We start from the raw sequence: 25,763 nt of genomic DNA on the forward strand, positions 1-25,763 counted from the left end.
ATTTTGCCAGATTAGGTCTGTCTGACATCTCCATTAGATTATTTCAGTTGAGTTTTCATAGCAAACAGGAGAATGAAACAGCTCAGCAAAAGTTTTCAGTTTTATTGTATGCTGTGCAAAAAGAAGAAGTTTAGCTCATGGGAACTTAAAATTCAAAATCTTCGCAATTTTTATCCTGCCCTAAAGAGGATAGATGACGGATATTCAAGAGATTTGATCAAATACTGGTCGGTTGGTTTCCCTTTCCAAGACTTATACGTTTTAACAACAGCTTTGCATATAATATCATATAAAGGACCATTTATTATATGACAATAGATAAGAACCATTTATTATAAGATAATAGATTTGAAGCATACACCTTGATATGACTGCCAAGAGTTGAAACCCAAAATGCCATTTTAGTCTTCATCAAAGAAATGACACACGGTGACCTTCAACTCTGCAAAGGTCAAGGTTACAGGGCAAAGGTCAAGGTTAGAGGCTATTGTTAAAGGGCAGTGAACAAGTACAGAGAAGTGTCACAAGCCTGACAAGTCTCCAACTAAGTGATAATTTAATAATCTGTGATCCTACTAGCATTAGGGCGTGGAATATAATAGGACTGGCATGCATAAATAAACACGGCAATTAGATTTTTATAATTTGATAACATATGATAAAATAGGTCATCCCAAATTAGTTTATTTCCAAACTGACATAAATGTTTTCCTTGGCCCATGAGCAGTTCAAGCAAAACATGATGCTCATTCTGGTTTCCACATTAACTTCAAAAACACCATCAAATAATGTAGATAAATGAAATGAGATCACTGCAAAAGTATAGGAATGTTGTGAAGGAATCTCTCTCTATTGACTAGACTAACATGATTAAGCAGAAGAAATGTTTGATGAAAGAGAAAATTCGCAAAATGTACCAGCGTCATGAAATACTACACTGGCTTATCATCTGATTTAAAGTGCCTTATAAACGAGCAATTTGAATTGCTGTGAGCTGCAATCCTGACTGCCTGTGACAAAAATTGCTTGTCTGGTGGTCATCGCAGGTACCTGTCATAAAAATCGCTGATCGCAGTGGCCTGCAATCAATATCAAACTTAGCGATTACCGGTTTTACCCACAGATAAGAGAATTATTGCACATAGCAGCAGCTATAATCGAAGGTTGCCGCGATTGAAATCACTTGTGTGCGTGGTGCTTTAGGATGTAGAAAGACGAAACAAGGTAGTACCCTCGATACAAAACATAGATGTGACCTTGACTTGACTCACTATACCAATTTCAATCGCAACTGATATCAAATGACAATACATGTCACACTTATGCACTCAGTAGACATAAAAGTAGAAGTTTGAACTATCGAAAAAGAAGCATTTGAAATAAAAATCTCCCAAGCCATAAAAAGTCTGTGTGGGTTCTGAACCCGGTCGGGCGGATTTACGCTGGACTTTTTTCGAAAAAACTAAAGATGCTCTACATCACTATATAGGTCAGTTGATCTTTAAACACACATCTCGCACAAGTATGCACTGAATTGTTCACAAACACTACAGCCTGACTGGTAGGTTCATCACCATTGCCCCCTGGTACTCCTCGGAACAATATCCTTGTAGAAAGACAAGTAAAGTGGCAAGAATTGAATATCTGTCACTGACCTTATAGAAGTGAAAAAGAGTAAAACGAAAGAGGATGCTTTACAACACACACACATTTGGTATTAGGACTTTTCTAATCCAAATACTGAGCATGATTTGGGCATACCATTAACACAGTTCTCAATCATTTCCCAAATCCCGCAGGACTTTCCAGACCAGTAATAAGCAGTGACACCTATTGTTGACTTCGTGAAACTTAAACTGGTCCACCTCACTCCTGCCAATAATCCTCCTGCATGCAGCGCTGACAACACTTGATGCTGTGCCACATCTCAGTTGAGAAAGATTGGGATGATGTTACTCAGGTTTCAAGTCCAGGAGGCAAGCCTGGCAACTCTTTCAGTCCGCAAGCCGTATATACACGGTCCGCAATGTTTGATTTCACAGCCGCAGACCGTATACTCGCGGTTTTTCAAATTCAAATTCCCCGCACAGTCATTTATGATGCCTTCACCCTTAAGTACACTTGTGGCGACTCAAGCAACATATGACAATGTGTCGACGAGCTTTTCAATCGATTATAATTGGATTTGTAGTTTACAGATGGCGCTGCAATCATGCAATCAGTGCTATCGTCTGCTCATTTTGAAAGTCAGATTTTCTGAAACTTGCCTCGGTTTTCAAATCAAACGAGTTACGGGCTGAAAGAGTTAATGCTGCATGCAGAACAATAGTTTCAATGCACTAATCAATAGGTTGATAGCACACATGAAGCTTTCCACAGAGTTCTTCTAGTATTTGGCACTTTTTGGTCTCCCTATCACAAAATGAGGTCTTGATGGCACTGTAAAATACGAAAAGAAACAATGAATCAAAGGAGTGTTACGACAAGTCCCCCATATCAATTCATGCAGCAATTGCATGAAGGAACAGTAGTACAGTAGAACCTCTCTATTAAGGACACCCCTGGGACAGACACCTACTGTCCTTTATAGAGAGTTGTCCTGATTGGAGAGGTCAAATTGAATGGAAACAACCGATTTGGGACCAAAACTAGTGTCCTCAATAGAGAGGTTGTCCTTAATCGAGAGGTGTCCGCTATGGGAGGTTCCAATGTACATGAAATTACACAGCACCATACCCAAACTGTACCCCACTACCCTAGGAAATAAACTCGGTGAAGGTTGATATTTCAAAAACATCAATTTAGATATGGCTTACTTTGTGTTTGGTCATTCCTGTTGGTATCGTGGTCAGCGTTGTTTGTGCTGTGTTTCTCAATGAGTGACCTATACTGTCGAGCTTGGGCCAGGAAGCGCCTCGCCTGGGCAATCTCGGCCCCGAGTCTTCTGAGATCATCTCCCTCAAAGTCAGGCAGGTGTGGATACTGAAAGAATAAAACAGATCACCATGATAGTTTTCCATGTTTGCTGGCAGTTCCTGCTTTAGTTGAAAGCTTAAGACTGGAATAATGCAAACAGACCTGCTGACTCGACAGCCACCCTGTCTGACCAAGGTCATTTCTAAAAATAACTTTGCACAAAAAAGCACACTGCTGCGCATGTCCTTGTTAATTTCAACAATGAATTCCAAACAGGCACTGAATTGGCAACAAATTCGCAACAGTGCAAAAACTTATGGAAGAAAGACACATGAAGGAACTTTGAGACATACCTCCACATCATCCACTCCTTGCGACAGGATCTTATGAGCAAACATTTCTGCATCGAACTCACTATGACACCTGTGGTATCTCCCACCAGTCTCCACAGCTAACAGCTTCAAGAAATTATTGGCCGTGCTGAAATGGAAGAAGACGAAATTAAGAATAAAGCTAGTTTTTATTCTATGATTGAGTTAAACAAAGGAAAAGATAGAGGTTGAATAGTGTTGCGAAAATCAACCCAAAGTTCTTCCAGGCAATTACAGGAGAAACCTCCCGTAAAGACCACTCCAAAGGAGGACTCGTAGCCAACAAATCGCAGCCTGAATTACCCCGACCTCTCCTGCATTACTTTTTGCCTTTGGGATCCCTTGCAATAAAAAGGTGAGGTCTGGACACAAAAAACAACACATACCTGTCTGAGCAGTTAAACGATATTGTATTGACTGCCACATGTCTGTTGGCGTTCATCCTGGCCACCTCCCTCAGGACCATCGCGGTGGAGTTATCGGGCTTGCCGTCAGTCAGCAGATACACTGCCTCCACCTCGTTATCCATGAAAGCAAGCTGCAAGAATAAATGATGAAAAATAATCAGACTGAATACCGGTACTTTTTCATATATCGGACGAGGATACCGGTTCTAGTGGGTAAGGCCTACATTATTGATTCAAACATTTGAAAATTGAATTTGAATTTTAACATTTCTAGTTGTCTAAATTGATTCACAAATACTATAAATGCCAAGTTTCATCAATTTTGCATGCATGATAACTGTGACACGGCATTGTGTATAACTGCATTTCTATTTTCCTGGACGACCAGTAACTACGGAAGGCATTTCCTGGCTAGATTTAGCTGGAGGAAGCTTTCAGCTGCTTTCTTTGCACTTGACTGATGATGATGATGACGATGATGATGAAGAGGATGATGAAGAGGAGGATGATGATGACGATGATGATGATGATGATGAAGATGATGATGACGATTATATATGCTTACCTCGAGAGCATCCAGTGTGCATGTGTTCCCTCCAGCTCGGAGTGTCGACACCCATCGGACGGCGTTGTGGCAGTTCTCGTCTGTCGCATGTAACAGCTGGTCTTGCCACACCTCGCAGGAGCCAGAGAAACGGATCAGATTGAATCTAAAAGGGAGACCAAAATACTCAAATTAAGTAACATGAATTATGTCTGAAAGAAATTGGGTATTTTAGAAGAAGAAGACGAAAAAGAAGAACAATACCAAAGATGATCATGATGAAATACGGTAACACTTGGTATAATGCCCTTCAGACTGAAAACGATCGATGTTCAAAAGTACACCTCAAACTCTTTCAATCCAATATGCATGTACCAGGATATGAATTACCCAGCCCAAATGATTTACAGCAAGGCCAGGTTCAAAATTTGCTCCCAGAGCAGTGTCAGTAGGGCTGATTAACCTTTTTATTGGCCTACAAGTTTGAACAATAGCACTTTCTATGGCCCAAGTTTAATATACCACCTCTTTTAAATTTCACATACTTGGCCTGTATCGAGTGCAGCTGGTCCCAGATTAGCGAAGCAAGCTCTTTCTTCAGCTCAGCCATGTGACCCTCCATCGAACCAGACGTATCGACAAGAATCATGCACTTTCTGTGAGCGACGGTACCAAACACGCGTCTACTGCCTAAAACGGAGAAAACATTTTCATAATAAAAGCAAGTTCATATTACTACAGTACACAACAAAAGTCATACTACTACGAGATTGTCAGCTATGGATGCCAACCATAAATTATAGTCACTGACTTCATTCGGACACTTGTGTCGTGTATATCTGCCCAACCATTAAGAAGACAGCAACAATCGGCCATGTCTTGCAGAGGTGAATACTGGTCACACATCGAGAATGAGTTCGTTTGTAAGTCAGCTACTTGCAGCAAAATGATAGAAGTTTTCTAGACAGTAAAGACCTTTTTTTTGAAACTTCTGGAAACTTCTGAACAGTTCGAACACAGCACAGCATTTCCTCTCGATTGTCTACCACTTTTAGTCATCAACCATCAAAAGGCCATTCGAAATGAGCAATGACCATTATTTTATAGCAAAAGGGACTTCACAACCACATACTCTTCTACCGTGCTTGCTATGAAACTAACTGGAGTAAGCGATGCCTTTCAGATACATGTATAAAGAGAAAGCAAAAAAGTCATCAGTCTTCCATCTGATCAACATCTACTTGCATGATCATGATGATACCTACCACTGAGCAGCCACTGCAAGCGTCTCAAGTACCTCTTCAACACCAGCATCAACACCTCCTCATATCTGTTCAACTCGTGAGGAAGAAGCTGTAGATGTTTGACCGTCCCTCTCACATTCACGCTCGGGAAGATGGTGCAGTACCTGTGAGTCAAGCAGAGGAGGATTAGAAATCTGTCATGAAAAAGTCACTATTTTTAGGAAGCATTGTGCCCCTATTTCTTAAAAATGGCCAGGGCCATTGTGCTCACCTCATGTGGAGGAAAGATGGATGAAGAGCATGGTCTTGTGTCATGTAGTGTTAGGTTTGATGTAGGTCCAAGCAATTACAATTTCCCCAAAATGGCCAATTTACAGTACATTCGACCTCTGTGACCTTGAAAAGTAGGTCAAATCAAAGAAGACCCGGGTGACACATTGAATGGTTGTTAGAATTAGATGTACCTATGATATAAAATTGGTGCCAATCGGGCAAGTCATTACTAGGAATAATGGCATTTTGAAGAATTTAGGATTTGGCCCCCTCCCTGGAGGCCAAACGGCAAATCAGATCGCACCAAACTTCGGTACCTGAGATCACCTGACCAAGGGGTACATGTGTACTTAATTTGTGATCAATAGTCATTGCAGTTAAGAAACGTGCCATAGTTACGGCCCGACGGCGAATTTACGCCATTTGACCTCTGTGACCTTGACAAGAAGGTCAAATTAAAAACCTGTGTGACATATACTGTATGGTGGTTAGATGTACCCATGATATCAAATTGGTGGCAATCGGGCAAGAAGTTAAGGAATAATCACATTTTTAAGGTTTTTGGATTTTGCCCCCTGGTGGTCAAGTGGTGAATCATATTGGACCAAACTTCGGTCCCTGAGATCACCTGACTAAGGGGTAAATGTGTACCAAATTTGGTATCAATAGTCATTGCAGTTTAGAAACGTGCCATCGTTACATCCTAACGGCCAATTTACACCATTTGACCTCTGTGACCTTGAAAAGGAGGTCAAATCAAAAACCCGGAGGATATATGATGCACCTTTGCTAGAAGTACCTATCATATTTTTTTCAAAATTTCCCGACTACTATTAAGGGAGATATTGCATATTTTCACTTTTAACGTTTGGCCCCCTGGTGGCCAAACCATGAAACGAATCGGACCGAAACTTGGTCTCCCAGGTGTCATTACATAAGGGTACATGTGTACCAAGTTTCAACTCAATAGCTCTAACAGTTACGAAACGTGCCCTGCTAACGGACGACGGACGACGACGACGACGACGACGACGACGACGACGACGACGACGACGACGACGACGACGACGACGACGACGACGACGACGACGACGACGACGACGACGACGACGACGACGACGGACGACGGACGCCACGGTATGGGATAAGCTCACCTCTGCTAAGAGGTGAGCTAAAAAGTTAGATAGGAGGCCCTAATGATTCTCTGTTCGATTTAACATGTTTAAAGTCTTGATTGAAGCAAATATAAGGTTGGCAAATTGATAAACACATCAAGGACATACCAGATGGCGAGGGCAAAAACTTACTTTGCGGACACGTGTCTGTGAAGGCTCTTCACTTGTTTCTCAATGTGTTTACAATCGGGTCCTGAAACCAGTTTATCCAGATCTAGTTTGAGTTTGTTGAGGCTGTACATCTTGAGCCATTCCTTAGATGCGACTTGGTCCTCCTTGCTGGGGATGACGGGCGCTGGAATGGCCTTTCTTACAGATCGCTGACCGGGGTACTTCTTGAAGGTCATTCCTAAAAAATTACAAAGACGATGGATGATTTTCAAGGATGGAATTACAGGAAAGATGTCACATCAAAAACTGAGCCGAGTGCCAGTCAGGTTTCTGATTTCATAATGTCATACAGGCCGTGTGTGTGAATATATACCAGGAATAGGAGGGGAGGTAATGAAAAATATGCCAGCAAAAGAGAGTGGGGATTTGAGATTTTGTCCCCGGTGGAGGGGTCTATCAAAAATTCAGGATACAAGGACGTTTTACCATGCCAATCTACCGGCGTTGTGCTTATATCCACCCTTCAAACATGTCAAAGGAGGAGACTTGCTCACTGCTGCTGAGTCAGCATGACAATCTACACAAGTAATTTAGAGCGCCCCTTGGCTGATAACCCTCCACCGGGCTCATAACTCACCATAACTGGCTGGCCTGGACGTTTTATCTTCCGTGTAGAATGCAGATTGCACAACTTTTTTTCCCGACCTGACCGAGAGCATGGGATCTTTGGCAGAGTGGGGGCGCCGCCTACAGGGGACGGAGACAGTTAGTTCCTTCCGCGCACTTGATGGTCGCGAGCGTGGCTTTTCGTCATCCTTGTCGGTCAACATCTGAAGAGAAAATATCGACAAATAAAAAGGTAACTTAATAAAGAACTTTATCAGTAGCAGTAACATCTTCTTAGTGGCACTAGCTGGAATGGAATCTCAAAGCTGGAAAAGATTCACAATGGCTCCTGGTGATTTTAGCTCCAGTTATGTTCAGAACAAGGGTGGTGACTGATCATTTTCGAACCTCTGACTCTATTTCTAAAAAAAAACATGCTTAGCAAACTCTTTAAAAGCTGAATATGACTATTGCAGGGATCCTAGATGTCACTTCGAGAGTAAAATTTGGTTTTCACCCAGATTTTGTAAATTCAACCAGACGGAGGTCGAATTGAAAGTTGCAAGTAAGTGCAAGCAAAGGCAAAAAATATGTCCAAAACATAAGGGCAACAACCACTTTAAATCTATGTTCAAATAAAATATCAATTTCAATTGAAGAGTAGAAAACCTCCTGAGTAGATTCTTAGAAGCAATCTTTTGAATTCAAAAGTGAGGACATTTTGACTCTTTCTAACCCAGGGACATTTTGGCATGAGGACATTTTGACTTGGACACCAATTCTACAATATGGACCCCAGATCTTGCTGTATCATCATCTTACCTGTCTGGCCAATGAAAGTGCTGTTGGTTTTGGAGGAAGAAGTGCCTTCAGCTTCTGTGGTCCACCAATAGGCTTCAGGTCCTGGATATCATCATCCTGGAGAAAATAACAGAGTAGTTGAAAGATCCGATGAGTACAGAGGGAAAATCTTGTGATGCCTCACAGACATTGGCTGATATTTATAAAAGACTAGTAAATGTTTTTACTTTAAACTTCATGTACATATACACTAGCCATCTCTGTAGACAACTGTAGTAAAAGCATTTACTAGTCTTTATAAATATTAGCCGTGTTCGATAGACGTCTTGCTTTAAAACGTGTGTTAGATTTATTTTTGCCAAATTGCTGGCAGAATACTCAGATATGGTGTGTATGGGGTTTATTAGTTATTATGATAGCCCTGATATATCAGTACTGATGATGAATTATGGCATAATCCGATCTGTTTACATCATCCGTGACTGTTCAATACAAGGCCTTGTTATCACTTACTACCCGATTTAATCCGATAGGTCACAATTTCTTTTTCGTTTCTCAATTATCGACTTTTTGTGTTTGAAAACTTACCCTGATGATGATCTTCTTGCCATACTTCCTCTTGACTGAGTCGACCAACATGGCACATTTCTTGGAGAAGTTGATAGCTTTCTCGATCTCGGCCGACACCAGGGAGATGTCATCACTTTCTATGATACCTAGAACAGAAAAAAGCACATGGTAAGTCAGTGCACTTTAGAGCAAGCACTGATACCCACAAAAACACATGGTAAGTCAGTGCACTCTAGAGCAAGCACTGATACCCACAAAAGCACTTGGTAAGGCAGTGCACTCTAGAGCAAGCACTGATACCCACAAAAACACATGGTAAGGCAGTGCACTCTAGAGCAAGCACTGATACCCACAAAAACACATGGTAAGGCAGTGCACTCTAGAGCAAGCATGCCACCATTGATAGGGACAAAAGCACTTGGTAACATTTGCACCTTTGCACAAACACCTTGCATATAAAACTCTTGCATTTTAGAGCAAACGTTGGTGTTTTCTTTTAAGGGAGTCTTAAGGAAGGAGCCAGGCAGGTCAGATTAAGTAACATGAAGTCACCAATAGGGATCTCTTCCATCAGACAGTACAACAACACTATTCATGCTCGTACCAAGAATGCATTTGATACAGGTGCATATAAGCAAAAACTATCAGGATCACTTGCTATTAGTTTCGGATATTGGTCACCTAAAGAGAACCAATTTTCCCCTTAGCTCCTGCCTATAGTCCCCCTTTAAAGCCAAAATTAATGGTAAATGCATCAGAGTTAACTTTTCATGCTCCTTAAGTTTGCCTTTGACACTGCATAACTCACAAAAATAAAACGTTCATGAAAATTTTCGTTGACATTAGACTCTTATGCCGCATCTCTGTAATTTTTGCCTGCAAACAGAGATGACTTCATCTGGCCAGTGACTTCAAGCTCACGAGATACAAAAACCATTTTAGAAGTTTTGCAGAGGGGTGGATCATGCATAGAAAAACTCTGAGTCAGGAAAAGGGGTCGGAACCAGCCAAACACCTATTGCACCTTTGACACTGTTCTAAGGACCTCAGGCAAAAGGTCTGGCCTTACATGCAGTTAATAACTGTGGTATTCATGAGAGAATTTAGGGTTTTAATCATTTTATGCATTTATAAATCATCTGGAACTAAGGGGTTTATCATCAGGAATTGGTGTGAACCTCCTCTGGACAATTAAGGGGAACATAGTGGATCCTTTCATGCAATGAACTTTGGGAATGAGGTAAAAATCCTTAACCTGGAATCAAGAAGCAATCTTAGTGGTAGTGGTGACTGTGTTTCTGTCTTTGCTTAGTCGTGATCAAAAACTAAGAAGAGCAGCTTGATTTATTAGTAGAAGAACAAGTTTTAAGGGAGTTTCTGCTCATGATTGTTGTTTTTTGTTGTTTTTATAGTTTAAAACTTTCGTACTGATTGATCGAATGGTTCCACACTTTTACAAGTTTTCAAAATCTTTGTGATGTGGAAACCACACAGAGTCAAACTAAAAGAACAGTGTTTCAAAATTTGAAAATCCTGAGCAAAAACACCCTTGCAATTGGTGAGAGAGGCAATTTCAGTCGAGAAAGCTTCAAAATAAGCCGGAACCCCAAACCGCATGCAAAATAAATCTTACTGTTACCAATAGTATCTGTCAAAAGAAAGGAAAGTGACAACTAAACATAACACCAAGCAAGGAGGGGACTGATAAGAGGGTTCAAAAGCCTTTTTCTACTGAGAATATAACAGAGGTCAAACTATTTTTTCTACAGTTAACAGTAAGACATCTTCCACTTTTTTGTTCAAATAACACTCTCTACAGTTAATGCCAAAATAGCAGCTCAGAGGAAACTAGAGCACTACTACAAATGTAAGTTCAGATGGGAGGAAGCATTTGAACAGGACTCTTGCCTGGAAAGTTGCACCCTAGAAATGATAATAAGATTTGGATGATCAAAGAAAGTGAAAATCTGATCATTACCAAAATCCAAGCATATTAGTTTTTGTTGAGAAAATCAGCTCACCACCCAAAATCCAAGCTAATTAGTTCTTAGTGCACTATAGATTTAGACAGAACTCGAACTAATACACTTTGAAATCATGTTAGAGTGGATTGCCAACTTCACAATGGTTAGCTTACCTAACTCTCTGAACCAATGGAAACGACCGTTAGAGCAATGCGCCAATGTTCTCAATGCATCCGCCGTCTTTGTGATATTAGCATATCGTCCTGGTATAGCACCAGAGGCGTCGTAGTCGTCCACATTGAATAGCACGCTATGTAACTTGATATCTCGTCCTGCTACGGATTCCTCGACGTACTGACAGATGACGTCTGCTGGCTGGTCGGGGATACCACTCGTGAACAGATAGATACCCTCAACCTCTGCAAGATAATGGTTTTATCATTAATAATTGATGTGATACTTTTCATATACATGTATGCACTTTAGAATGACAGCAACATTTTATGCTCTCTGGACGTCAATGCCCTGTTGAAGTATGCAACGTCACACAACGCGGTTATTGTCAGCCATAAAAATGGCTCCTATAATTGGCAGAGTCAGAAATGTTACATCATAATCCTACTCAGCTGAATGACATTAGCCTGATGAGATGCCTACCTATATGATGCTTCTTCTCCTCATCATTTTCAACTGCTAAGCGTAAGGCTGACATAAAGTTCCTGCTGCCTGAACACTGCATGTCCAAAACCCACCTAGAAAATAGTAAATATAGAAATTATATAAAAGTATATAATAAACGTGTTAAGTGTTTACCTCAGAGGGGAGGGTCTTTTTGAGATACTCAAAACCTCGAGGGTGTAATTTGATAATGGGACCTCTACTACCGTAGAGTGGATGGTGGGCAGCCAGCAGCTCGGTAATATAGCCTTCAATAATGCCATAAGTCCCTTCGATTCTACTTACTTCCAGGCACTCTGGAGATTTTCTTCTGTCACTTTCATCATGGTCGGCTTCCAAGAAGTAGCTTGACTTCCAAAGCTGAAAAAGGACGTCAATATTTTAAAACGTCTCTCAGCTCAAAATGAAATAAGCACTAACAGTAAGTGAACAAATCAAACAGTGATAGAGACTGTTGGCAAAGGCAATAGATGAGAGGGTGATTCTGGCCTAGACATCAGCCAAGGAGTCACGGGAAATTGGCCCGTATGCACACATAGGCCTCTTCTACTTAAACTGGCCTGAAGGTTCCTATCCAACAAAATTCTAACAATGCAACCAAGGTGAAAGGCAACACAGTGGTAATTCCACCTACCCTATGATGTTAAAGTATCCCTTGTTGGCCATTTGCTGCTCAAGAAGGATTCGTATGGAATGCTGGATGTGAACCAAGTAGTTGATATTCGAGATAGAGAGATCTACAAGAATCACCAGGCTGAAAATAGAAAACATAAATAAATGAACCTTGACGAGTAATGGAAATAATGCTAGACTTTTCATAAACGTTGTTTTGCAAACTATAGTGTTGGTCATGCATATTGATAACTGTACCAAACTTACATTCTAATTTTTTTAAATATTAGTAATAACAGTCCCAGTCACAATCAACATACCCTCTGTCAACCTAGGCTCTGCTGTCATGTAAGCTGTGTGCACACAATGTACAGCAATCCTACTGTGTTTGAAGTGCATGTAAAGTAGCACACAGCTCACGCAAATGCTACGTAGATTGTGGTCAGAGAATTTGTGCAATCTACATGCAGTGCAATTAACGTCCACTGTACACAACATCAGCGAGTTTAGGGATATCAATTGTGATTGAGAATGTAAAGAAACTTACTTTTTGTCGACAATAGTTCCAAATATTTTCCTGCTGACACTGGAGAGCCAGTTGACCCTCTTCTCGTAGAGTTTCACCCCAGCTCCGAGCTGTTTCTGGTACTCGAAAAGCTGCGTCATGTCAACGTGGATGTTCTTCATGCTTCCGTCGTGCCACTGGAACTGAGCCATGGCTTTCTATAAAGGAGAAGATAGAATTTTATGAGGAGTTAAAATGTACAGTAGAACCTCCCTTAGCGGACACCTCTCTATTAAGGACACCCTCTCTATTAAGGACACTAGTTTTGGTCCCAAATTGAGTTTTTCCATTCAATTTGACCTCTCTGGTCGGGACACCTCTCTATTAAGGACAGCACTTGTCAGTCCAGAGGGTGTCCTTAATAGAGAGGTTCCACTGCACATGGATGATTTTACATGATGCGACATCACCTAGCCAACATGGGCAACCTCCTTTTTTAGGCGCCGAGACATTTTCCCCTTGAATGGCTGACTTTAATGCCCTACATGTATGTATTTCATGTGGCAATATTTCAGAACAGAAATCTGATCACTTGTGATTTATCATGATGGTCTTTCACTGGCAAACTGTATTTCAACAGATTCTAGATGCAATCTACTGACTTTTGACATTGTTCTGTAACATACCTCATGCACCTGTGAGATGACAGTCTTCCTAATGACCGGGATGAATTCCTCCTTGTATGAATATGCGTTAGGGGATAGAACTTGATACAAATCAAGACCTTTGGCTGGAAAAAGCGGGAGGAAATTAGTTGACAAAATCTCCTCGGGGTAGGATCAGCATAAGTGACTAAAAGTTACCAAAACTACCCCTTTTTCATCACTCCCTGACCCCCTCAAAAAACTCCCAGGTCAGAATTGCTTCACAACTGGCTTCAAGGCATAAACTGAGTAAGTTCCTTCATCACCTTGAAGATGGGATTTTTGTTGTTCTTCAAACGTTGAGGCCCTCAGAGAACTAATAAGCGGCATGAGGGTGTAACTTTGGCCGAAAAAAGTGGCATAGATCTATGTCAGATGGTGTTGAAAGTGTTAAACTTTCAGAAATTGGTCTTTCACCGCCTACCTTTGAGCCCATGTTGTGCGAGCCAGTCAGCTGATGAGGACGGATGGAATTTTGGCTGTGTGATTTTGAGTGGTTGGTCATGGCCAGGTGGACGGGGCAAGAATCTTGACTGAGGTAGCTTGGCTACTTCGAGGGAAATCTGAAAGGTGGAATAAAAGAAGAATGAGGGAATGTTTGTTTGTTAGTTTTAACCTCCAACACTACACTACAGCATTGTGTTATAATGCATTTCTGATTTTCATGACTATTTAAATGTCATTTGAAGCCTATCACCAACTGATCTAAACAGATTTTTATTGTACATTTCAATATGATAGAGGGTTCAGTTCAACTTCCAAATCACTATGCCAATTCTTGAGATGCATTTAGAACCTCTATTAACGGACATCTCTGTACACAGGATATCCCCTCTAATAAGGACACTGTTTTTTTCCCAAATTGGTCATTTCAATTAAATTAGACCTCTGTAGTCAGGACACCTCTCTCTAAAGGACAGCACTTCTCAGTCCCAAGGGTGTTCTTCATAGAGAGGTTCTACTGTAGTTCCTTTTTTACTCACCTCATTCAGTATACTAACTAACGCACTCCCCATCATCCCCTGTCTCATCTCCTTGATCTTATTGATGACATCCTGCGCTTTCTGGATCTCCTTCAAGAGCACGCTGATATCGGTCCCGGTGTAGATCTGCTCCTCACAAGTGGCGGTATAGCAATGATATCGGCCACTGGATTCTTCAGCAACCTTTCGGAGCGTGAGCTGAAAATATAATAGTATATGGTCAATGATAGAAATAATAGTGAGTTTTTATATAGAACTTTTCAATGTACTGACTACTCTCTTAAAGCACTTTACAATCATACTACATTAATACCAAGCCTATCCAGAAACCTTCTCTGGAAACCAAGGGCACAATCTAAACACGTACGCATGGACAGATCAGGCCAGTTGAGGGTTACGGAGTGGTCCCGGACGGGTATTGAACCCGGGACCACCTGATCACAAGGCTAACGCTCAACCATTGTGCCACCGTGCTTGTGGTCATATGAATTTGAAATTTTGAGTCGAGAGCACTTGAGCAAACTCAATATTACCTCTTTTGAAAGTTGGACGCGTTGTACAGTAGGAGGAAACCAGGCAACCAGGAGGAAACCTCAGACCTGACAAAGGACTGGCTAAACTTACGTTTGTGAGATGATTGCTGCAGTCATAGGCAACCGTGTGAAGAGGCATTTCTTTCCCAGCCCCCATCTGGTTGATGTAATCGCAGAGAATCTCGGAACTTTGGTCAGGCCTGAAGAAAGTTGAGAGAAAATAATGTGAATTTGTGGCCGGGTTTCCATTGTCTCCATATAGCATGTTCCCCGGTACAACCAATGGGAATGTCCAATAAGCCAAACAAAGGCTAACTTCGTGTAGAGCGCATCACGAGGTCCGGTGGAGAAAATGTCAGTAGGCTAAAGAGCTGGTCTTTAAAGGGGTACACCGTTTTTAATAACTTGTGGTCAATAGAAATCCACTGATACACAATGCAGTAGTGCAGTTATCATGAGTACAGATTTGTTTAAACTTGGTATTCATAGTATTTGTATATCAGTCTACACAAAGGCAATGTTGAAATTTATATTTCATACATATTTCCGCAATTGGACATTTCGAAATTCAATTACAAATTCAACATTTTTAACGAATGGTGTAGGCCTTTAAGTGGTCAAATGCTCAAAGGTTTGTTTGATATCACATGTTATACTTACACGCTGCCCAAAACAAGAAGAATTGAATTGATGTCCTTGAGTTTCATAACTTGTTTCATTGCCTTGAGAAGGTTACAACCGCCACTGGGGCGCAGGCCCATCACAAACTCCTTGGCTTCCTCCACACTGAAACACAATAGAGACTTGAATTACCACTAGGGAGAATTACTGGGAAGTTTAGCATCAATTTGTAGGGAAGATGATACACAGCTTGAATAATACTCCATTTTCAGGACTTCCAATCGGCATCATGACCATAATTGGCCAAAGTTTGAGCAAAACTTCCAGATTTGTATCTGGTCGAGACTGTTCACGAATGCGTCCAGTACCGTTGCACGAAAGTGTACAGCAGCAAACTACTGTGTAAATGCTACTTAACCGGTTGAAGGGCGCCTGCACAAAGGGCTAGTTTATGTGTGATAGGCCTATGTTTAACAGACGCACCAAAACCGGCTAAATAGTCTCAACACAGTATATGTGTACATTAGCACAAATGTGCACAGTGGCAAAATATATCGTGAGCATGTTGAACAGATACAAAATCGAATATTTTCATTCAAAGTTCTTAATGGAGTATCTGGCTAAAAGCAAGAGAACAGATGCCGTAAATAGGAGCTGCAGTAAATATAAGTAATCGGTATGAAGGGTTGATCGAGGTATTTTGTCAGGGAGGTTGATCGAGGTATTTTGTCAGGGAGGTTGACCACCGTTCTGAAGAGCTCTGTGACCAGCTTTACCCAGAAATTTTTAAAACGTAGGTTGCAGAGGATCTGCAAGTACTCCCTCAGAAAATTTCGAAATGGGGATGATCTGAGGGGGTCTGGACCTAGCACTGGTGATGTTATACAATCATTTTTCAAATCACATCACATAAAATTTGAATTAGACACACAGGAAACCTATACGTTATATCAAGAATAAATAAAGACTTGGTAATATTATAAATGCAAACAAGTTAAATAGCTGTAAAGATCAAATCAAGGGCCATTAGGTTTTATTTTCATACATGTGAATGCATTGCGGCAGAAAAACACGGTGACTTGATCAGAAGTGATGTTAGGCAATGGCGGCAGTGAGCAAAGGCCCCACACACGAGAGATTTATCGGCATATAGACCTGTGATAATTATCATTGCGATGAGTGACAAAATGATCACTTGTCTACAGGTAAAGCTGGTTATTGCCGACTTTGATTTTTAGTGTAGGTTGCAGTGAAAACCAATTCATGTTGGAGGCACCTGTAACTACCACCGCAACTAAAGACTTTTGTCTCATGTGATAATAGTCCCAGGTTGCAACAAAAAATCTCTCATTTTTGGGGCAGTTAAGCATTACGTGAAAAGATGCTGGTCATAATAAGTAATAACCAAAATTTAGAGTGATATCTGTAGATGCTATCTATATGCATCAATTGACTTAGACAAACAATATTTTTTCATCATCAGAAAAATCAAAGCAACATGTAATTGCTAATATCTTTGAAAAATCTGGTGTTAATAACGTATAAATTTGTAGTGAACATTTTTTAGTTCACTGGCAAGAAAATAACAACGATAAACATGAACTATTCAATGACAAATCATTGCAGTTACACCAATCTTTCATCAACACACTTATAAGGAACATGCATAAGACAACATCTTTCTTCAAATTCAAATTCAAATTATTCAAATCAATTGGAAGATTTTGATTTTATATCGATGCAAGTCGTTTACTCACAAAAATATTTGAGACAGAAATGATTACATGACCTTGCTCATCTATTATTTTTTAGTTAAGAGTTACATGTATATTCTAAACACGCTAAATTGAGTACAATTTATTTGATCATGTAACTCTTGTTTTCATACTATAAATATACAATATGAATTTTGAAATTGCTTGCATGAAGCATGCACAGAATTATAAATCCTACTTACACCTTACGCCTTAAGGAAATAGGAAGGGAAGCATTATGGTCAAATTGCAGGGAATGTGACAAGGAGGAAGATGGGTCTAAAGGTGTGTACAGAACCCTAAAGCTGCTTGTTGTAGACATCCAGAGGCAATCAGGGTTAATGTTTGCTTCTTTGGCCCTGCCCTCGTGTGAGAGGTCAGAGAAGCAAACATTAGCCCCTGATTCCCTCAGTATGCCTTCTAGACTGAGGGAGGCATTTTGTACCAGATTCAGGAAGTATTCTGGAAATACGTGGTGAATTGACTTCCAAAATATTACCAGGTTTTGTAAAATCGTTTTTTTTTAGGGTTTCATTGATACTGGTGCTTTAACCCTTTTCTTGCGGCTGGTGAAATATTCTCACCCGACGCTCTCTGCGCCATCTTGTGGCAGGCGAGAAACTCTCACCAAACTGATACAGTCATCAACAGATGGCAGCACTGCATTGATAGCGTATTTAAGATATCGGCCAAAATGTTCTCACCCGCCGCACAACAGTCTCATTAACAGAAGTAAGTGTACCAGTTGCAAAAGTTGATTAAGTCAGGATAGGAAATTGTTAACAAGGTATGACTTGTGCAAGGTTAGCCTGGTCATTGCTAGGGAGGATAATACATATGCCTTATAGATATTAACATAAATATTCAAATTATTCAAAATATGGAACAAATAGGTCAAGAAAAGTTTAGGAAAAGGTGTGTTGCATGACTTACGTTCTACAATTGACATCTCTGACCACGTCCCAGAGCGGGTTGACGTCCGAGCCAAAGCTGGTGATGTACAGACTCTTCTTCTTGGCTAACTGTTCATCAATCAGATGCTGAAGGAATAAATGATTCAGAGTTGGCATCGGACACAGGTTTTTCAGGTGAGCAGAAAGGTCACACTTGACTATTTGTGACCCGCTCTACCAAAACTAGGCGCTTGTCGCATCTGAACTTGACAGGTTGATACGGACTTGTTGTTCATTTCCCTATTGTAGACCTTTTGTGAAATGTGACCAAATCAGTTTGTAATAGATTTCACAAAAGGTCTACAATAGGGAAAGGAACAACAAGTCCGTATCAACCTGTCGAGTTCAGATGCGACAAGCGCCTAGTTTTGGTAGAGCGAGTCACATTTTCATGACCACAGGAAAGCTAATACAGTAGAACCTCCCTATCAAGGACACCCTGGGGACTGACAATGCTCTCCTTGACAGGGAGGTGTCCTGATTACATAAAGAAATGGCCCACCTAGGCCAGTGTTCTGCTTACAGAGGTCTCTGCTTAGGGAGGTACGTGGTTAGGAAAGAGTAAACTCACCATCAAAGAGTCTTGGAAGGCAGACAGGCGACCAAAGCCCGTATTGGCATCAGATGTATCAATACACACGGCAACCTTGTTCCCTTTGACCATACCGAATGTCTGTAAGGGTAAAAATGAAAACAAATAAGACAGCTGTGCTTAAAATAGCAACATCTTAGTTCATCCCGAATGACACTAGAAAGTCTGCAATGATGTCGTTGAATTAATCAAACACCACTAGATGTAAATAAGTGGACAAGGATTTCTAATGGATGGGCACCCGACATATGCCATGTGCTAAAAATAGACAAACACATTTTGGCAGGTGCTACGCAGCTACATTAAGGGCAACACTTAAAGACCATTGTCACATCGACAAGTGAGATTATGATAGACATCATCATTATCAAAGGACAAATTTACCCTGTTTTGTAAAGCAACTTAGCAAACTATACACTGTGGATTTACTAAAAAACTTAAAATCTTGTATTATCCTATAACTTACTCGCTTACTACCCTGTAGTAACCATTTGATTCTTTTTGTGTAAGTTTCAATTGCCCTGAAATAAAGATCATACCAGTAATAAAGAGGGACAATATATATAGACAGGAGCTAGGGGGTTGAATTGGTCATCTTCAGGTCACTAAAATACACAGTTATAGGGACTGAGTAGTGTTTGATTCAGCAATAAATATACCCTTATGCAGACGTGAATAGTTTTGTTTGGGAGAGACACCTAGAATTTTATGCCTACTGTTTCAAACCAACCTTGGAAAAGCAGAGGTTGACCACGGCTCCAGTAGGTATGTGACCAGCTTTCCTCCGAAATTTTTAAAAAGTAGGTTGCAGAGGATCTGTATTATCCTATAATACATTTGGAAAAGCAAATGATTTCCTCGAATGAACTTACATGTGTAATTTGTACTCAAATTCATTGATGTCTTGAGCTTCAAACTGGATGTGCTGACTTAACTTCCCGTTCTCCTTATTGACAGCAGGACTGAAAATGAAACAACACAGAATAGATGAAAGAAAGCCCTAAATCAAATAAAAGATTCAGCAAACCTTTCAATTTCATGATACTTAGATAGGTTCTGCAATGTCCTTGCACCCCAACCCAGTTCCCAAAGGAGGAGAACTCATGGACAACATGATGTTATGAGCCAACACCCTTTCTAGCAACTGCACTGCACTGCTACAATCCCCGCACTGCTACAATCGGGGCAATACGAACGGGCCATCATTGGCAGGTCATTTTCACAACCAGCTATAGCAAAGATAACAAACCAACATTACATGCAGCAGATGATTTACAGAAAGGGATAACGTGTCCTACATGTACCACAGTAATCCTATTGATAGGAATGGGACTCACTTTCCGACTTTTCCTTTTTCGACCAGTTGTTGGATTGTCAGTTGTAAAGATTCGATACTGTGGGACTCCAGCCATTCTCCCGAGTGCTGGTTTTCACTATAAGAGGCAGATACATCTCTCACTCTCTGAAATCAAAACAAACTCATTACAGATTGCATGAAAAAAATCTTGGTCATGTATAAGATAAGATTGTGCACATTTCATTTTTACTACTCTTAGAATTACTATTACCTTTTTAGGCCACAATGTCAATCAACAGTTTCCTTTTTTTGTCACACATAAAAATTAATCAATGTTGCGCCAACTCACCAGGCAAGAGGAGAGGAGCTAATTTCGCCATCTCTAAGTGACTAGTATACACAGTGCCCTTGATCATTTCAGACTTAGCACTAAGTATAACCCTCATACAAGAGTGAATCATTTCGACCTACTGTGAGATGTGAGAGACCCCTATTGGTGGCTTTGTGTAACTTTATCTTGCCTGCCTAGCTGCTGCCTATATTGTCCCTTTAAGAACATTTGGCCAGAACGACATGAAAAATTCACAAAATTACATGATGTTCATACCATGAGATCTTTTGTCTGATTAACATGAGTGACAAGCAATTCTTTTGGCGGCATGGCCTTCTTCGTATCAACAGGAACCCACTCTTCCTCATTGAAGAAACTCTTCCTCGTCTTCTGTTCATCGCTATCATTGCCTTCATCGTCGTCCTCTTCATCAACATCAAGATCATTCAAGATGTCATCAATGTCCTCCTCGTCTTCATCCCTGAAACAAGACAATAGTTGCTAACATATTACTACATGTGTCCATTTCATCAATGGAACCATAGGCCCCTGAAGCCTAGTTAGCGGGATTGTCGGGCTATCCCATTGTTTAGCCCATTAATCCCGCTAATTAGGCTTCAGGGGCCTGTGATGGAACCCATGCAGACCAGACATCAAGCGCTGTGGCAACGTTACGCTACAGACGTCACATTTCTAGAATGTGCAACTGAGGACACCAAAATAGATGTCTATACTCTATAATCCTTTTAGGGGTACGCCGTTCGCTATTACTGGTCGTCCAGGAAAATAGCAAAGAAGTTATACACAATGCCGTAGTGCATCATCGTGCATACAAGTTAGCTAACAAAAGGTGAAACCAGCAAAACCTGACTACCTGATTTAGCATTTGTACTGTAGGCCAGTAGACTGTAGGCCAACCATCACCTGCATTGCCATTGTTGTTGACATTGTCACCGAGTCAACAACAGCATTTGTATCATCATATCATTATCAGAACGTCAATTATCGTCATGTGACACGTATAGTATGTCTTTCCTTTCGGGCAACCATGGGGGCCCCGGAGAACCCATCAAGTTTTAAAAAGTTTTGTGTATGCCCATGTCACATTCATGTACATCAAAATTTCTATACATCAACAATGCATTACAATATGATACACATTGAGTTGACATGCAAAGGCAAAAACCAAATGATTCAACCAAAATTTTAGCAGTCTGCACTCTGGTATGCAATCTTCACAAATTTCTGACGTTTCTAAGGCTCAAAATCACCAACTTACCCCGCATTCTCAACGTAATCATGTTCAAATTCATACGAATTATCCATATTTTGTTCGATGAGGTCTGCTAAACAGCAAAATCGGTCTCTATTTGATGTAAGCCATGTAATTTTGCAAGGCTTTATGTTTGTTGTTGCCAATGGCTTCAGCTCCGCACAAACCCGGAAGTGAACAGGTGCCCGTCACGTGACCAATTATCAATTAGTGCTAATTGACTATTTCTCGCATTTTCGTAAACCTGACAGCATTACAAAAATTTTTGTTATTTTTGGCAATTTATTTGAAAGTTAGAACTACTGCCATTTTTATCAGTTGCGCTTTGCAATTTGGCGGCAAATTTGAATTCCTGTTCGGGGTGACATCGCTGGCGAGACGATCTCTCGTCTGCTTGTAAACCGGTAATTGCTGGGTTTGATATTGATCACAGGTCGCTACGACCAACGATTCTTGTCGCTGATACCTGTAATGACCACCGTAAACGAGCGATTATCGTCTCCCAGCTTCTTCTTCCAGCTGCTTCTATTTCCAGCTTCTCCTTCTTCCAGCTTCTTCTTCCAGCAGCTGCTTTTTCCAGTTTCTTCTTCCAGCTACTTTTTCCAGCGTCTTGGCTTCTTATACCAGCTGCTTCTTCCAGCTATTTCTTCCAGCTTTTTCTTCCAGCTTCTTCCAGCTCCTTCTTTCAGCTTCTTGCTTGGCTTCCTATATTCCAGCTGCTTCTTCTTCTATAGCTTCTTCCAGCTTCCAGTTCATCCTCATCCCCCTCACATTTGTCCTTCTCATCCTCATCAGCATCATCAGCATCATCCATATCATTCATTCCATCATCATCATCATCATCATCATCATCATTCATCCTCCAAGGTCGAGCAAACCAATTCTAAAAACAGTAGGTCCCCCTATTGTCAGTTTTAGGTTTGTATACTTCGTCCCCAAAAGGGAAGAACAGCGTAGCGGATCGCCGGGCGATATAATGATCTATTTCCGGAATGCTTGAAAAGTACTGAAGGTCTAATTTAACATCTGATAGAGGGTGCAGTTATATCCCATCATTTCTGCTAAATCTAGAATCGAGCGGAAAAGACGACCCCTAAGCATGACAAGAGGAAATCCCTGATGAGCAGCATTATTGATAACTTCTGCCCGTCAGGATGCTGGCTACCGTTACTCTCATTAGTCGTTGGCTGCCAATCCTGTCCCAGTTACTGTAGTGGGTAATTAGCCATAATAAACTCAGTCTATATATTCCTACCATCGGGGTAGGGCTTGTTCGTCTCGGAAATTTCTATCACCAGAACATGTTACATGTACATGTATACACATTTCGCATTGCTGTCTTAGAGAAGAAATTGACATCACCAAAAAAAGGATGTCAATATGACATCAGTCAAAACAAGTAATGACCTCAACTTGTGCTGAATCACGGGGAACATGACAAATAATGACCGATGTCATACTTTAATGTCCAAATTACGGACAAATTGTCACCAGACTATGAAACTATGGGTATTTCCACCAAACCTTGTATTGGCCAATGGCTACTTTTCCCTAGTAGTATTTCAGTATTCTTATTCGAGCAGGAAACTCATACATCGTATTTAATTTGGCATTTGAATCTTCCAGATTTTATGGGGGAGGGCCCCAAACCCCACCTCGTTTTAAAGATCGTACCTTGCAGTGATGTATTGGTGGCGCTGCGCCCCACCCCTCTTTTCATATTTGTGGATCCGCCACTGCAGACGCTCGTTAGGCAGCATTCAGTAAAATCTTCCATTCGTGGATGCTGCCACTTGGAAACATCTCCCATTCAGTTATGAATATATGTACACGGGCATATCAATCAGCCGTTACTTGCGCTCGTGTGACATTGAATTAATACATGTACATTTTGATACGTTCTGGTAAAGGGCTTCCAGTTTCCAAATCTGTTCGATACCAGGCCGAGGCCGTTGGTTTCACTACCCATGAACATAAAAATCCGTCGATGAGGCAGGGACAATTAGTTTAAGGGGAAATTTGCTTTCTTACTGTTGTGTGGCAAGGAATTAAGATCCATGGAGTTCCGGTAATGGTCCAATTAACCCTAATCATTGTACTGTAACTTCCGTGCCTTGGTTGCGAAAACTGTCGTTCTCTACTACACTCCGGACGCATTGGACGGGCCACATAAGGAGATCCAATAGGATGACGCAATGGACTGCCCCGGAAGTCTATTCTCTAGAAGCGCGAATAGAACACCTAATCGGCGCCGTCGCGAAACTTACTCAACCTCATGGCTCCTGCCTATGTGGTCCTTGAGAATCGCAAGAGAGTATGACTAATTCTCAAGGAGGGACTAATTTTACATTCACACCTGCCTTTCAGGACAATTCGCATGCAATCGGAAAGATCCGTTGCAAGAGCATATGATTTTTTTCCATGTCCTGTCCAGTAGCGCTCATTAGTTTCTGGTCAGATTGACCCCGAGGCTTTTAAAACGAACTTCGTACGATACAATGTCCTTACCGCGCATCAGTCGGTATCAAAGCAATTGAAGGTAAATGATGAATACGTGTACATGTATAGTTGATTTACTGACTAATTCTGAATCTTCATGCGCCTGTGAGGCAGAAGCCAAAAATGAAGGTTTCCATCGCAAAAAAGATGGTTTCCATCGTAACCGAAATCTGCTCTCCATGAAAACGTAATGAATTACTTTTCTCATAATTTATGGTCCTTATCAGACTTGTCCCAGAATCTGTTGATGTGTAAACTTAACGATCGATTAGGACGAAAAGCGAACAGACTTTGCCAGGAACGAAGAAATCATTCATTTGAACAGTCTGTATAGGTAAACGAATCTGTAAGCTTTCGTTTCCATAGTCATAATTGCTTGTGCGCTATTAGAAATAAAGGTTTTTTAATCTCACGAAAACCTCTAAACGCTTTTCGGTCAACACAGATATGCGTCCAATGGAGGTTTTTGACAAAATGAAAAACCTTTTTCTGAAAAAACTCAAAGGGTTTTTCACTTCTCTGGAAAACCCCTACGGTGTGCATATTTGTGTTGGCTAAAACCTTTGAAATTTTTCAACGGCTCAAAAACCCTTCTTATGAGTAATGCAACCGCGGGAGTCAGGGCGTTTCAAATGGGCCATGCACCCGACCAAAATGTCAATTCAAAAGTGTGCGTAGCTGACTGGCGCTGATTGAAACTAAATGCACTTTTCTTATAAAACACCTAACGAAAAATTGCGTCAGCGTTAACGTTATGACTTCGACCTCTTAACCTCTCTAATGAGTCCTCCGGTTCATTCGACAAAAATGTCGATTCAAGATAAAGTGTGCGTACATAGCAAACTGAAGAAGAGTAATCTTTGATTTAAAGTATAGTTAAATGGAACAGGATATTTTGGGTTCTGTTATCGTAATAAAATGCTCGCCACATGCCACAAGATAAGGAAAGCAATAGTTTTCATGGTGAGCTGATTTCGCTTGCGATGGAGACCGATGTGGCATCGTAATGAGGAAAGAGCAGAGGTGCGTTAACGTGGACTTCTTTTATGTACAACACGAAGAGGTTACATTTGGCCGGTCATACACTGCTGATAAGGCTAATGATAAAATCTTCGTCGGAGAGTGGACTAGACAGGTTCCGCAACCCAACGAATAACGAAGTCATATCATGTCACCAAGTCATGAACCAGTTCATACACGCGACACCCTGACAGGAACAACTTGGGCGTGGGATTTACCTGGCCAGATGTACCTGCTATTGTGGCAGTTTTGAATATGGCTGTAATCCCGTTCTATATTACATTGTTTATTGTTATCTAATGATTTTTCAGTTATACTGTTGGAGAATTCACGGTCTTTCTCCTGGAAGCCATTTCTGTATGAAAGACCAACAGATCTCATGCCCTAAAGCAGTATCACGACTTTACCGTGAAAGATTTGAAAAGC

General features: G+C 40.9%; 1 protein-coding gene across 1 annotated transcript; it reads right to left on the bottom strand.

Annotated features, from left to right (window-relative positions):
• Positions 1-1,359: 1,359 nt before the first annotated feature.
• LOC135487862 (von Willebrand factor A domain-containing protein 3A-like) lies at positions 1,360-21,951 on the bottom strand. The gene is made up of 28 exons (XM_064771989.1): positions 21,825-21,951; positions 20,822-21,026; positions 20,255-20,379; positions 19,790-19,879; positions 19,384-19,438; positions 18,897-18,998; positions 18,306-18,412; positions 15,658-15,783; positions 15,089-15,197; positions 14,465-14,662; positions 13,906-14,044; positions 13,464-13,567; positions 12,820-12,995; positions 12,295-12,414; positions 11,946-12,020; positions 11,640-11,734; positions 11,156-11,401; positions 9,037-9,164; positions 8,470-8,565; positions 7,679-7,871; positions 7,063-7,279; positions 5,504-5,646; positions 4,784-4,928; positions 4,260-4,404; positions 3,674-3,825; positions 3,270-3,396; positions 2,817-2,982; positions 1,360-2,439 (listed from the first exon to the last, which is right to left on the bottom strand). The coding sequence occupies exons 1-28, from the start codon at positions 21,869-21,871 to the stop codon at positions 2,387-2,389; spliced, it is 3,684 nt and encodes a 1,227-aa protein (XP_064628059.1). The 5' UTR covers positions 21,872-21,951; the 3' UTR covers positions 1,360-2,386.
• Positions 21,952-25,763: the final 3,812 nt, after the last annotated feature.

Source organism: Lineus longissimus, chromosome 1 (genome assembly GCF_910592395.1).
Source record: "Lineus longissimus chromosome 1, tnLinLong1.2, whole genome shotgun sequence".
NCBI classification, from domain to species: domain Eukaryota; kingdom Metazoa; phylum Nemertea; class Pilidiophora; order Heteronemertea; family Lineidae; genus Lineus; species Lineus longissimus.

What these genes read in the sequence shown, in the direction of transcription:
- LOC135487862 (XM_064771989.1), bottom strand. Translation starts at nt 21,871, where the DNA reads ATGGATAATTCGTATGAATTTGAACATGATTACGTTGAGAATGCGGG. An exon ending in GGAGAAGAAGCATCATATAG is followed by an intron (nt 11,402 to 11,639) that starts GTAGGCATCTCA and finishes ATTATCTTGCAG; the next exon opens with AGGTTGAGGGTATCTATCTG. An exon ending in CTTGCAGTGGCTGCTCAGTG is followed by an intron (nt 4,929 to 5,503) that starts GTAGGTATCATC and finishes TCTCCGTTTTAG; the next exon opens with GCAGTAGACGCGTGTTTGGT.